Genomic DNA, 14,917 nt, shown 5'->3' with positions numbered 1-14,917 from the left:
GAAGGGTCAAAACGCGCTATCAGGATGGTTTGGCTCAGGCTTGTTATAGAACCATATTTTGCCCCCCAGTCTTGAATAATTTATTTATGTGGCAGACCTAGATTACTGTTTAAATCAAAACGCTACCCAAACAAAGGCTGTGCTGTACAGTGCAAAATGAAAGCAATTACTACATCACATAACGCTCATCTTTTGCAGTGTAAGATGCCCCCTGCAGTACTGCAGAGGACAAACATTTCTGTTGAGAACGACAGCCAGCCCCAGGAAGCGGGAGAGAGATTTTTCAGAGGGAACCCGCCTTTGATAAAAAAGTAAATTCCGTGCCAGAAGGTATTGCACATTTCCACTTCGATCCCTCGAAACTTAAGACCTTTTCTAGACTGAAATTAAAGCAAACTCCAAATATGCATATGCAGAGTTGTTTTCCACAGAGCAACTTCACCAGGGATGAAGAAAAAAGGAAAATGCCCATCCTAACACACATTGCAGAAATTCAACATAAAATCTCAGAATGTGGATCAAAGCCAGGAATGCCACTACTTCAGAAAAATACAACTCACAGAAGTATGCAGAAATAAGGGATGCATTGTATTATATATTATATTGGAGTAGAAGTGCATTATAAGCCTTATAGCCTCTTTGGATGCCTGAAACATTAACAAGACCGTGTTCCTTATGTACTTCAGAAATGTAATCTGAGTTTACTCAAAAAAAAAAAAAACCCACCCACACAAGTAAAATATATTCTTTCTCTTATTTTTCTACCCCTGTTATTGTTCAATCACCTGATTTTGAGACTCCATTCACCTGACAATAAGTAGCTATCATTTACCCTAGTCCTGGCTGTCAAAAAGAGTAATCTTTTTATCTTCAGAGAAGCAGGGATAATGTCTAATCAGTGAATTATAGTTGAGAGAAATGATTCTGAGTTTAGGAAAATTGGCAGCTGCATTTTGTTATCAGTAACCATTATTTAGATAGCATTGCTGATGTGCGTGGCGTCATACAGACAAGGACAAAGACCAGGCCCTTGCCCTGTGGAGCTTACTGTCTATATTACGCAGTTAAAATAGGGAGAGGTACTAGCATAATAGTAATAGTGAGCTCTAAGCATCACAGTGGGAGGGAGAAGAGATGACAAGAAAAAGAAAGACAAAACTTCCTGTGAGAGAGCAATACTGAATCATCCCTCCATTGTTGTTTTATACTCAGCGCTGCCAGAGGGTTGTTTCAAAATACAGTCTGTACAGAAGAGGGAACAGAAAATTCCAGAGTGGAAATCAGGAGAAACTGGTCTAGGTGTTTTTAAGAGAGAGGTGGAGGACGTTGACTGGTGACAAAGAGTTGGGTGCTTTGATGAGTCAAAGACACAGCGTCACACGAGCCACACAAGTGATGCTGTGGCAGGCCTGGCAGATCATGTCACACAAGCTCACAAGGCTCTGCAGGGCATGGAAAGACCCGAGGCTCTTAACTTGGTGTAATCAGTTAACATGAAGACTGTGCTCCTTCCACTTACTCTGAAAAGTGGGCTCTGTAGCTCATGATATAAACAACACGTTAACTGTAACACACCAACTAAACCCATCATCTCCTAAAAAGGAGCTTCCAAGTACCACATTCAACAGACATACAATTTGTCCATAGGTGCATCATGCCTTATACCAATGCTTTATTTATACATCATTTTATTATGAGGTCAGTTTGTGTATCACTCTTTTCTTTTAAAGCAATCATGCTGAAAATTAATACATGACAATCTGACTATAGACATAAAAGTATAAACTTAGCTGAGCTGCATACATAAACCAAACTGAAGTCAGTACTTCAGAAACCCAGCCTAACCTAACACTAATCCTAACCCTAACTCCCTCTCTTTAACTACATCAGAACATAATTTTTAGATGGCTGTTAATATTACTGCATTTTTCCTTTGTTGACCCAAAGTTATTAGCAGGAACCAACCATACTGGAGCAAAGATGACTCCATCTAATAGAAAACAATGGTACCACAGGAATACATTAAGTACTGCATCGAACTAAAAAGGAGGAGGCATCTTCTTTTTTCTAGTATTTTACTTTGCTTCTGCTACTTAGTGAAGTAAAACAGTACATGTATTCCCCTGAACTGTATTATTTCTGTAGACATTCATAAGACTGGTGCAGAAAATGGAGCCTACGTGGCAATATCTTCTCACGGGTATGAAGTAAAACTGATTAAGAGAGGAACATTCTTCAAGTTCCTAGAAAAGGCTGTTGGCTTCTTCCATTTATGATCAAAAAGATCCTAGAAAAAACATGTCCAGTCTTCAACGAGACTAGGAAATTGAAATACCCAAAATGGGATGTGATTGGTCTTTTGAATTGAGGTGCCACCATTACTTGCTTTTGCTGCTGAAACATCGTCTGGCTCCTAACGGCTTCTAACATTGTGTTCCTACCTACATTGATCATTTAATACTAGCATCTTCTTTCTGACAAACCACAAACACTTCCAAAACTTGACCTCTTCCCTTTATCACTTTTGATTAAGAACAGAACTATCTGCAGGAAATGGCCTACAAACCACAAAGGATTATTAGAAATATAATGATGAGTGACTCAGGGACTCTGTGGCTCTACTTGTGTTCCTATAATCTGATCTTGGTCACTCTTCCCTTCTCCGCCGGAGCTTTGCCGTTGTTTCTTCTAGTCGGCTTCTCCAAGCAGCGATAATGGCATCATCATCCATCTCTTCTTCCTCTTCTTTACGCATGCTTCGCCTGTACTGAGAGAACTGTCTAGATGTAAATCTTTCTTCACTTTGTTCCACTTTTGCCTCCTTCTTTCCATCCTCTTCAGACTTTGAAAAGCTCTGGGTGAATTTTCTCTTAGCTCCAAATTCTGACATGTCTGACCTGGCCTCCTCTTCACATGCCTCTACATGATAAGATCTAACTCGACTCTGTACAGATGGTTCAGGGGAGTCAGAGTCAAAGGATGGTTCAGGTGTTCGGCTGAAAACATGCAGGTCTGGGCTCTTTTCTCTGGAACCTGTTGTCTCACTGACCCTTGACCTTGTGAACTTATACATCTTTTTGTCCTCTTTTGCAGAAGCAGAAGAAAATCTTGACATGGTTCTCAGTGAATCTCCTTTTGACTCATAGGAAGAACAGCTGTCTAGCTCTTCTCTTTGAGATCTGGAGAATCTGTAACTGGATGTTTCAGAATCCATCTCTCTAACTTTGGATGATCTGCCATATTTCTCTCTAGCCTTCTCACTTTGATCGTAATATGATGGTGGTTCTCTTTCTGCTTTCAGGCCACTGAGCCACTTGGTAATATCAGTCTCTGTCTCTGACTTCGGTGCACCTGTGTTTGCAGCTTGATTGGACAGATCGAAGGCTGTATCAGTTCTGTCAAGATCTGCTTGCAAGGGGCGCCTGTGGCTGTTTGTTGTACTCTCTCTGTCATCTTCTATTTCATTTTCCTCTCCTTTGGTCATCTTTTTTTTAAATAAAGTGCTGCGTTTATTGTCTCTAATCACCTTTTCAATTTGATAATCTGACATTTTCTCTCTCATTTCCATTTGCATCTCCTTCTCCTTCCTCCTGAGTTTCTTCAGGTCAACATCATCAGCAAAGAGGCTGTACAGTGGCTTGCTTGTCTGTGTTGTCTTCATGTTTGAACTAGTCCCTTCTGTCCTTGTGCTCATTGAGGTACTGGAAGACAGGACAGACTGAGACTCAGCCCTATGCATGTCCTGCTGGTGAAGCTGAGAGGTAGCAAGAGATGAGCCACTCTGAGCACTGAGAAGAGAAACCTTATCATCATCTACACGCCTGCCAAGGTCTCCTGACATTACACTGGAGGCCATTGCAGATGATGGACGGGACAGCATCATGATCTCATTTTGCTTTTGAGCAATGGTTTCACTGACCACGTTAGCGATCCAGTTCTGAATGCTTGCCATGGATATTGTGTCACCTGGGCCAACTGGGAGATTGGGAAGGGGTATACTTGGCATCTGAGGCTGCATTGCCCCCATGCTGCTCCTGGTCTGTGATAAAGATGAATGATTTGTCTGCATGCTCAGTGCAGAAGCTGCATCCTCGGCACCGCTTGCAGAAGGCGCTGAGGGCCAGAAAGCTGACAGTGGAATACTCCCACTCATTGTACTGTCTGTCTCCCAGCTGCACATGGACTGGCTTTCTTCTAAAATTTTCTTTGAACGTTCAAGGAGCTCTACACGCCTCTGCTTCCTTTTGGCTGACGCAGAATCCTCACTTTTGGCAAACTCCACGAATTCCTCCTTGCTTTCACTGCCCACCTTCTTCTGCCGCTTCATTTTCCAAGCCTGGTAAGCAGTCAGGTTAATATCTGACAAACTCTTCCCTTCTGTCCCCTCCCCACCTGCCTGGCTGCCATCTTCTGCTGGAGATGGTGCAGAAGACGATGATGATTCTAAATCCTTCTTGTGAAAGCCAAACTGGATCCTCTTGACCTTCCACCTTTCTAGAGGAGTCAATTTGTCTTTGTTCTTTTGGCAGAAATTGTAAAAGGAGCTACTGTCTGAAAACACGCTCTCCTCATCCACATCCCTCTCCTTTCTTCCTGTTTCTGGGGATTGTCTCTCCCCACCAATTTTATTCTTAGAATGATATCTTTGAGCAGCTTCCTTCTCAATCTCCAGAAGCCTCTGGTTCCACATGTCCCAAGTGCTCTCTGAAGACATAGAGCCTGTGCGGCTCCTCCTCATCCTGCTAAAGCTACTGGCTTCCAGCTGTTGTTTTAGGGTTCGGATCTCAAAACTGCTCACACTCTCAACATCACTGAATTCACCTGATGGGTAAGGCCTTCCTCCCATGCTGGAATTGCCATCCTCCTCCCTGGGTGGACCCTCCATTTGGTATTTCTCATTTCTGCACTGCCAGTCATAGATCCTCTGTTCCACATCCTCCTCAGATTGTTCCACTTCCTGATCCAGAAACTTTGGAGATGTTCTTCTTTCATTGTTAACTCCTGGTTCCTTTGCAGGCAGACCTTGTTTTTTCCTCCATTCTTCATACAACTTTTCCTCTTCCTCCTCACTGATAAGGGTCGAGTGTTTGGAAACCCAGCTAGTTTTTCCCATTGATGAAGAGCTCATAAGACTACCCAGCAGACTGCTGGTGTCCTCTTCTTCTACTGTGATGGAGTGGGCTTTGGCTTCCATGATGCTTTCTGAGTCCCCAACTCCAGACAGCCGGGAAGAAGTCCCTGCATGGACAACAGGACTTTGACTAGGAGTGACTTCTTCATCTCCAGTATGCTCCAACTCTCGTTCCTCCAACAATTGCTCATTGAGCTCCCTTAGCTGTTTCAGAAAGCCATCATTGGGGTAAATTGCACGCTTCTTTCTCAGAGTCATCAGAGCCTCCAGAATGGTCATATGGTGGTAGATCATCAGGTAAGCAGCCACCAGCACAGCTGAGCGACTGATTCCCATTTCACTGCTGACAAGGATTTTGCCTACAGAATTGAATATAAAAGTGATTAGCTATTTCCAATAACACAGAGAGCTTGCTCTGATATGTAGCACAAAAATTAGACAGATTATATGCTTCAGTGACTGAAACCAATACTAAATATTTGCTAGCTTTGTCTTAATAAAAATCTAGATACGTATGAATAAAAACCATATTAGTTTCAAAAGCTGTGGGCAGGCACATTTTAAAACAATCTAAATAATATTTGTATTTTCACCTATACACTTCACTTCCCCAAATAATCAAAAAGCTTATAATAGCTATTAGAAAGACAAGTGATACAGTATTCCTGATATGCTGGCTGACTTAGGGTAAGACATTTAAGCTTTCCATGCTTCAGTTTCCCCATATGTAAAAAGGGAGATACTAGCATTAGCCTCCAGGAAGGTATTGGGAGGATAAGCAAATAACTTAATTTTTTATAAGGCATATTATAGGATTTAAATACAATTTTATATTAATTTAATTATATTTTTGCCAGAATCCAGATCTGCTGTTTTGCAAGGTACACTCAAACAGTTACATGTAGACTGCCTGTAGGCCAGAGTCAGAGTATATCTCAGAACAGGAGAACCAAGTGACTAGCAGAAGAGAACTGATTTTGACTCTGACAGACTGATACAGCTGCACCAGAGTATTGGGACCCACCATTCTGTAAATAGTGACTGCAAGAGCTAGAATCAAAGCTGAGGATCTGCTTTATTTCATGGCATTTACACAGAAACCACCTTTTGCAGAAAACTAAGCTTTGGTACAGAAGAATTGCTTTTTAAAGTTACCTTTATAGGAAATTACAGTTAAAGAAAAGCTTGTAAATATGAAGAGAGCTTAAATGAGGATTTGCTAGTCTGCAAATAACTGAAATTACTGCTTCTAAATGTGATAAACTCCAGTTTAATCAAACTGTTTGCCCTGAAACTTAATGAAGCCAGTTTAAACACTACCTTTCTGACTGTTGATATGTTACAGCAAGTATGTATGTAATGTACCTATTCCTACAATCCCAAAATGTCTTTTACACCTTTCTTAGTATTAAAAGTCTCAGTTGCCTTCCTAGTGTTTTAACAGCCAGTAAAACCTATCTAACAGCTCACCAAAAGGGGGAGATCTCATTCCTCTGCTTTCGTTAAGGCTCCTCTGTCTCCCTGCATCCTTTCCTGGGTCAGCTCTGGTACTCACCCGGCCCTTTAATGAGCCAGTTCAGCTCCCTAACCCAATGGAAAACCATCTCTTCCCTGCTGGGCTGTAGTTTTTGCTGGTTTAGTGAGTTGAAGGGTCAACGAATGCCAGCAGCAGTAAGCATCTGTACTGTGCCAAGGGTAGCAATGGGAGTTATGAGGAAGAACACAGATGCGTACAGTGTCTCTCCTTGTGTTGTTGTTGGTGAGCTATTAAAATTGGCTCAACTTTTCTTGCGTACTAACAAAACTTCTCACTTTTCTTACTGTCACTTCTACTAGGAGGTAACCTGTTATATCTCTACAAAAATTAAACATGTTGAATTCACATATGAAGAATATCAGTGATATAATGGATTGTGGTGTTCATTTTCATATTGAATTCCATAAAGATATTTCTAACTCTCCACCGAAGCTGCAACAAAATGACCAGTATGCACTGGAGGTCCACAGAATAACAGTTGCCATGGAATTGGAGTCCAGCAAATTATACAGTGGCCTGGGTGTAGATATCCAGGGGTTCAACCCAGCTGTTTGGATTGTTCTAGTAATCAGCCTGTTCTTTTGTAGTAAGCATCTGGCAAAATTGAAACTCGCAGCGTACAGGAATATATCAATATATATAGTATTATATAATATCAATATATTAAAAAAATATTCATTGGAGCAGGGCTTCACCTCTTTGCAATAGTAGGGTAATTTCAAAGCAGCTGAGGGAGGTGGCTTGCAGCCAGTTTGAGTCCAAAGACATGGGGCTTGCAACAGGGACTGCTGGGCTGCCTCCTCTCACTAGTTTGCCCCCTCCTGTTTTGAATGAGGCATGGCAGAAATGGTCAAGCAGTGTTCACCGTAGCTGGATGCAAAGAACAAAGTATCTGCCTTCTATGCAATTACGAATGTGGCATTGGCTGTTTATCAGTGTAACGCTTCCACCCATTAATTCCCAAGCATTCTGGAACCACTGTAATCTTCTCTTACCCCTGTAAGTCAGCAGTGCTTCGTCAAGAAACTCTGCAGCTGGGCGGAAGTGTTTGGAGATATCCATATCTGGAAAATCATCCACTTCAATGCCAAGGTATTGGATATTCAGACCATTGTAGAAACCCGGTCCCGTGTATACACCTGTACCATGAGCTGCATTCAAGACATGCGTGATCCCCAGTCTCTTCAAACGGCTTTTGTTCACTGCAACACTTCTTCAGAAAAGAAAGAAAGATGTTAAATATTGGTGCTCCTATTTCGGGTAGGAAAGAAGCTATCTGCTAAAAGTGCTACAGAGCTCCCAGTCTGTGTTACTCATCCAACATGCGGATCCACTCAGACCTTAATGTCCTTTGAGACTTCTACAGGTATTTCTTTCGAATACTCACCAGGAAAAGAAAATGAGAAACCTGCACTCACCAGTAGAGCTGCATGCTCAGTTTCCACTTCAGCTTGATTTTAAACTCATCCTGCCATCCTAGGTTCAGGCTGTTTACTTATTTCTCAATTTTTATCACTCTGTAATTGATACTTTACACTATCCCCTTCTAATCCTGTTCCAGTCACTTGCACAGGTGTCTCAGACAGCTGAGCCATGGTACAGAAGACCTAACCATTTCCACTTGATATTTGCTATGGCACTTTTTTAACTCGCTTTTACATAACAAAGACTTTAGTCCCAATTTCAGGGCCAAATTCCAATCAGAACAGTGTAATTTGGGCTCATTTGCCTTTTCCTCTCCTAAATTGCTGAAGCATCAAAATAGCATAGGAAAGCTAATGATTCTATTCCAGAAGAATTTACTTTTCATTGCACAGAGACCTTTGTGATCATATTCTGAAAAACACTTTGGGGCTCTCCAGGGTTGAAAGGTATTAGATGCATGTAGTACATGTTATGCCTTCAATGGTTCCATCTAACCCTTCACTGGGAGTCTCGTGCAACTTGATGATAAAAGCTGACACTCACTTTTCTGCTATGAAGACATTAGGCCAGACTTCATCCACAGCATCCCTGGGGGTCTCCAGCCTGTCCTTCACAAGTGCCCTCTGCAAGTCCATCACGCACGGCGTGTTAAACAAGCTGGTGTCATCAATCTTTTCCTTAACTCGGTTGTACAGGTCTTCCACCATCAACTGCTGCGCAGACTCTAACATCCTGGGGCACAAGGAATCTACCTTGGCATCCTTTGTCTTCAATTCTGGAATAAACTGACATTGTAACTAAAAGCATGTAAAAGCAAAGCAAATATATGACCTGTCATTCTTTGTTCCTGGGACAAGCCTTGTGGCTTGCTTTTTTCCCAGTAACATCATACCATTCTGTCTGCAACGTGTGCATGTACGTGCTTATCTAGCAGCCTCAATGTAGTAATGGGAAGAGCATATAGCACTGTCCTCTGAGTCCAGAGACCCACACTGGCCAAAGGCTTGAGAGTTAAGGGCACACTCATTCTAGCCCCAGAAGAATGCAGGCACTCTCTACAGCTTCCTGAGGAGGGGAAGTTGAGAGGGAGGTGCTGAGCTCTTCTCCCTGGTATCCAGTGACAGAACACGTGGGAATGGTTCAAAGCTGTGCCAGGGGAGGTTTAGACAGGACATTAGGAAGCATTTCTTTACCAAGAGGGTAGTCAAACACTGGAACAGGCTTCCTAGAGAGGTGGCTAATGCCCCAAGCCTGTCAGTGTTTAAGAGACATTTGGACAATGCCATTAATAATTTGCTTTAACTTTTTGTCAGCCCTGAATTGGTCAGGCAGTTGGACTAGATGATTGTTGTAGGTCCCTTCCAACTGAAATATTCTATTCTATTCTATTCTATTCTATTCTATTCTATTCTATTCTATTCTATTCAGTTTGTTGCAGCAAGCAACCAGCAATCAAACTGTATTCACGACTGCCGTACATAATTCTGCCACAGATTCAGTGCACAACTTCAAAGGAAGTCACCAAACTTTTCTGTAAATTGTTACTTCTTTGTGGTTTTCACGTCTTCCTCAGGTGGGGTTTTCTCATAAAGGTTTTTTTTATCATTTTAGGATCTCTGGATGAGAAAGGCAAAACAAGTGCAACTCAAGCCCCTATTACTTACATAGTTCTTTTACCCTTCTTCCTCTTACCTTCATTGATTATTTGTTTGGCAGCCACAGCAGATGACAGATGGATTGGCTCCATGAAGATGCTCTCTGTATCAGTGTCCGATATCACTGAATACCTGCCAACCAACCACACTGCCTATTAGGCAAATGCCCTCCAGTGGGATTCCATCTCCAGGACTTTAGCCCTTTTCACCCATTCTGGAAGACAGCAGCAGGGAACTGGAGCAGTGAGGATCCTCTGATGGTAGAAGGGAAGCCCCGGCTCTTCTCCCACCCTTCACCCCCACCCTGCTCTCCAGCATGGCACTATAGGCTTCAAATATGCCTTGGTATCCAGCGTTTGCAGGATGTAGACAGGTCCCATGGGGAGGAGCTGCAGTGGGCTGGGAGTGCAAGAAAATGGACTGGTGGAGGAGTTTTTGGGTAGAGAAGATCAGTGTCTGGTTTGAGACTGGGAGGGGGATGGATCACAAGGAATAGTCTCACAAGTAGCTCTCACTTAGAAAGACAGACATGAACATTGTCCTAACTAGAATTTATTGAACAATTCAAAACAGATTATGCTTGAAAACTGTTGGGGTTTTTTTCTGTTAGCTAATTGCCTACAAGCATCCTTTGAGTTATCACAAGCTGAAATGCAAGCATTAAGATTGAAGCCTGTGAATCTCTCCCTCAGTACTCAGTACATTGGTCACTTCATAGCGTGAATCTCTGGTCAGTCTCTCCACTCACATAGTGGTGTCTAACTGCAGGTCAGAAACAACTATGAAACCCACAAACACCTCTGAAGGGAGTTCTCTGACACACAGTGTGATTTACATAAGTTTTTGTTAAGGAAAAAAGGGCCACAATCTTGAAAACAAATATATTTCCATCTGGGTCCACTTGTACAGTCCAGGTGAATCTTCTCTTCTTATTTAGACCACCTTAACAAAATATTTCACAGAGCTTTTTCCCAGATGCACACCCTCTATATTTCCTTCCAAACAGATGGTACAGATCATTACAAGTTTGCTGCCATCACAGAGCTATCTGGCAATGCAGGCTTGCAGTACTTGCAACACACTGTTAGGTTTTGTTTAATTAAAGCAGGAGACGGAGGGTGTGCAGTCAGGGTGCAGCAAAGTGTCTGAAGAACTAAACTGCTTTCATTCTCCAGAATCAAAATGGAGGGCACAGCCATCGGAAACCACTTAATGGTCTCATCTAGGTCATTTAGTTGGGTTCCAGCACTTGTCAACCGTGACTGAAAGTAATCCTTTTCTAGCTCTTCAAAGGAGTTTATAAGATGAGCAAGGGGAGTCTCAGTCTCATTTACAGGAGCTGACAAAAATTTGCAGCTATGCCCTGCCTTCAGTTCCTTTTGCTGTAAAGGTTGCCTCCAAGCTCAGTAAAAAGGTAACAGTTGGTAATAATCTGCCACCACAGCCTCAACACATTTTACCTGTAGCTGCCCCAAGCATCCATGAAATACACAGGTGCAGAACTGCCCAAGCCTGGATGCTGCAAGGGCGTTGTTCTGGTTGGGAAGGACCTTGCCATTGCTTTTGGCATTGACAGCAAGAAAAAAAGGAGACAAAAAAAAAAAAAAGGCAAGAAGGGAAGGGAAGGGAAGGGGAAGGGGAAGGGGAAGGGGAAGGGGAAGGGGAGGGAACGAGGGAAGAAGAAGGGAAGAAGGGAAGAAAAAAACTGGAGAGGTGCTTCTGTTCATTTCGAGTGACTGATGAGCAGTAGGAGAGTGATTTATCAAGTTCAATACATAATTTTACTTTATGTGAGCTCAGTGAACTTCCTAAACAATTTTTAAACACATGTAGTTAAATGAAATAAGCACTCTGCCTTCATTTTTCTGCAGTGCCCCACAGTTAATGGGAAACATTTCATAACCTCCTACTTGTTGAGGGCCACTGGGGCAGGTTCTTTTCAAACTCGATCCCTACTCCCTGCCTTCAGCTAAAGCATCTCAAAGTGTACAGAAAGCCCTGCAGAGCATTTTGCTTTACGAAAAGAGTACAAAGGGATGTATTTTTCCTTGTATTAGAAGAAAACACATCTAATCGTGCTTGTTTTGCTTGAGGTAACTCAATTTCTGCTTGCGCTCTGACAGCCTCCTGTTCAGTGCCTGAAGCCTGTAGCTGAAGATGGCTCTGAACCAAAGCCAAATCTGGAGACCCTCAGTCTTTCTCAGGCTGGGAAAGGCTAATATCAACATTAAAAAATCCACAGGTCCTTATAATGGACAGAAAGACAGGTCTGAATTTGGGAAGAGTTGAAATCTGGATCAGAATTTTCAGTGTGGGGGTGGATGTGAGAGGATCAGACAGGTAAGAGCAACGATACCATCCCATAGTAATGCTTTCTGCAATTTATTCCCCCCTGTGTGCGCATACACTCTCAGCAGGATGGATTAATTAGCGCGTGAGTCCTGCCTCTACAGTCTCTCTCCCTCCCCACGGGCACACTAACCCCTGCCTCAGGGAGGGGAGGGAAGCCCTGGGCTCCAAGCTTGATCCAAATGCCTGTGCAGAGAGGAGGTGGTGGAAGAGGAGGAAAGGCAAGCTGATCTACCACGTGCTACCGGGAGGCCATGGCAGTGCTTGCGGCAAGCATACTCACCGGCTGGGCGAGGGGCTGCGGAGATAGTGGGCCTGCACGGCCTTCACGTCCGGTCCCTCGTCCTCCTCATCGGGCACTGCCTGCTCGCTGTCTGAATCTCTGCCACTGGCCATGGCAGCTGTGAGAGGACCTGCTACAAGGAGAGCACAGCAGGATGGAGAGCCGTTACAGAGGTCGGCAGAGGAGGCCATCGCCCGGCTGTGCGGTGATGGGGTATAGCAGAAGGGGTTCCCACATCTTGCTCCCACAACCCTGCGAGCAGCCCTTGCCGCTAACCAGCCACACTGGCTCTTCTGCCAGGATGGCTGCTGTTCCCGAGGCCTCGTGCAGCTCCCTGGCTGGTGCCCAGCAAGTGCCAATGCTCTTCTTGCCTGTGAGTAAGCACGCAGGAAAGCCAGGAAGGAAGGGGTGGCGGGGCAGAAACTCTATCCCCCCTCTGGCCGGCTCAGTCAGTGCGTGGTGGCTGGAAGAAGCTGTACACAGCCAGAGCCGGACTGGAAGGAGCGTCAGGAGCAAGAAACACGAGACCTCGCCTCCCTAAAATGAAATGCTCCTAAAGCCCAAGGCTGAAGGCGCTTCCAGCCTCAGGACTTTGTCCTTGTAATCCTTTGTGGGGAGGCTGCTGTGCCTGCCCTGGGCATGGGAGAGCGAGGGGGCCATAGCTCAGTTAGGAGCATGAGAAAGCAGCAGCCGCCCCTTCCCTGGGTCTGGCCAGAGCAACTCCTGCCTCGACGTGCCACGACAGCTGGTGGTGGCTCTGAAGAGCCCCAGCAGCCGGCCTCAGGCAGGAGGGCTGCGGCCGCATGCTACCAACGGGGCTGAGGAGCTGCTGCTCACTGGGCAGCGAGCAGGGAGGCAGGGGAGCAAGGAAAGGGCACTTACCCCCTGTGCCTGGTCAACTCTGCTGGGGGTCCCTGCCTCCAGGCACGGCAAAGGAGTCCAGTGAAGAGGGAAGGAAACCTGGCAGGGATCGGTACTGGGGGGAGAGAAATCAGCTGCCCCCTCTCACTCTCTCTGCGGCTTATTCATCAAGGGGCAGGACAACTGTCGACGCCAAACCTTTATCAGCTTTCTAAATATAGTGTTGTCCTGACGGTGGCTGCTGGATTGCACGGGGAAAGAATTCAGTGCCTTGTAGACAGCAGCTGGTCAAGCACTTAACTCCTTCCCTGCTGTAGGCTGGATCCTCCAACATTTCCCAGTTGCAGGAGGAGCCCAAAGAAGAGCCCAGAGCCAGTGCAGCTGGACTTCTGCCTGCAGGGAGCCTCCAGGCAACTGGGACCCCACCAGGTACAACCTGAAATGCTGGTATGACCTCTGATGTCCTTGGGAAACACAGTGCGGGATGAGCCACTCCAAGCTTACTAGAAGCAAGCTACCTGTCAACTACCTAGACTTCTGTAAGGTCTTTGATACAGCCCCCCACAACATTCTTACCTCTAAACTGCAGAGAGATGGATTTGATGGATGGACTATTTGATGGATAAGGAATTGACTGGATGGCTCCATCCAGTTGCAGTCAACCACTCAGTGTCCAAATGGAGATCAGTAACAAGTGGTGTCCCTCAGGGGTCTGTATTGGGACCAGTACTGTTCAGTCTTCAGTAACGACAGACAGTGGGACTGAGCGCACCCTCAGCAGGTTTGCGGGTGACACCAAGCTGAGTGGCGTGGTTGATTCGCTAGAGGGAAGGGATGTCATCCAGAAGAACCTTGACAGGCTTGCGGAGTGTACTGATGTGAACCTCATGAAATTCAACAAGGCCAAGTGCAAGGTCCCACACCTGGGTCAGGGCAATCCCCAATATCAGTACAGCCTGGAGGTTGAATGGATTGAGAGCAGCCCTGTGGAGGAAGACTTGGGGATAGTGGTAGATGAAAGATTGGACATTAGCCGGCAACGTACACTTGCAGCCCAGAAAGCCAATTGTATCCTGGGCTGCATCAGAAGAAGCGTGGCCACCAGGTCGAGGGAGGCGATTCTCACCCTCTACTCTCTTGACACCCCACCTGGAGTGCTGCATTCAGCTCCGGAGCCCCCAGCACAACACACAGACCTGTTGAAGCTGGTACAGAGGAGAGCCACCAAAATGATCAGAGGGATGGAACACCTCTCCTATGAAGAAAGGCTGAGAGAGTTGGTGTTTTTCAGCCTGGAGAAGAGCAGGTTCCGTTGCGGCCTTTCAGTACTTTAAGGGGGCTTATAAGAAAGATGGAGAGAGACTTTTTACCAGGGCCTGTAGTGACAGAACGAGGGGCAATGATTTTAAACTAAGAGGGTAGATTTAGATTAGATATAAGGAAGAAATTCTTTACAATGAGGGTGGTGAGACACTGGAACATGTTGCCCAGAGAAGTTGTGGATGATCCATCACTGAAGTGTTCGAGGTCAGTTTGGATGGGGTTTTGAGCAACCTGGTCTAGTGGAAGGTGTCCCTGCTCATGGCAAGGAGGCTGGACTAGATAATCTTTAAAGGTCCCTTCTGACCCAAATCATTCTGTGGTTCTGTGATTAGCTGATTTTTGTTCTTGGAAGA

The 14,917-nt window shown here is 44.9% G+C and overlaps 1 protein-coding gene across 1 annotated transcript; it reads right to left on the bottom strand.

Annotated features, from left to right (window-relative positions):
• Positions 1-1,652: 1,652 nt before the first annotated feature.
• On the bottom strand, positions 1,653-13,365 carry STYXL2 (serine/threonine/tyrosine interacting like 2). Its single transcript, XM_059835979.1, has 6 exons — positions 13,263-13,365; positions 12,381-12,513; positions 9,786-9,880; positions 8,637-8,868; positions 7,664-7,881; positions 1,653-5,490 (listed from the first exon to the last, which is right to left on the bottom strand). The coding sequence occupies exons 2-6, from the start codon at positions 12,491-12,493 to the stop codon at positions 2,648-2,650; spliced, it is 3,501 nt and encodes a 1,166-aa protein (XP_059691962.1). The 5' UTR covers positions 12,494-12,513; positions 13,263-13,365; the 3' UTR covers positions 1,653-2,647.
• Between the last annotated feature and the right edge of the window lie 1,552 nt (positions 13,366-14,917).

This window comes from Gavia stellata, chromosome 1 (genome assembly GCF_030936135.1).
Source record: "Gavia stellata isolate bGavSte3 chromosome 1, bGavSte3.hap2, whole genome shotgun sequence".
In the NCBI taxonomy this organism is placed as follows: Eukaryota; Metazoa; Chordata; class Aves; order Gaviiformes; family Gaviidae; genus Gavia; species Gavia stellata.
The sequence above is the reverse complement of the archived record's forward strand: the minus strand, read 5'-3'. Positions and strand labels throughout refer to the sequence as shown.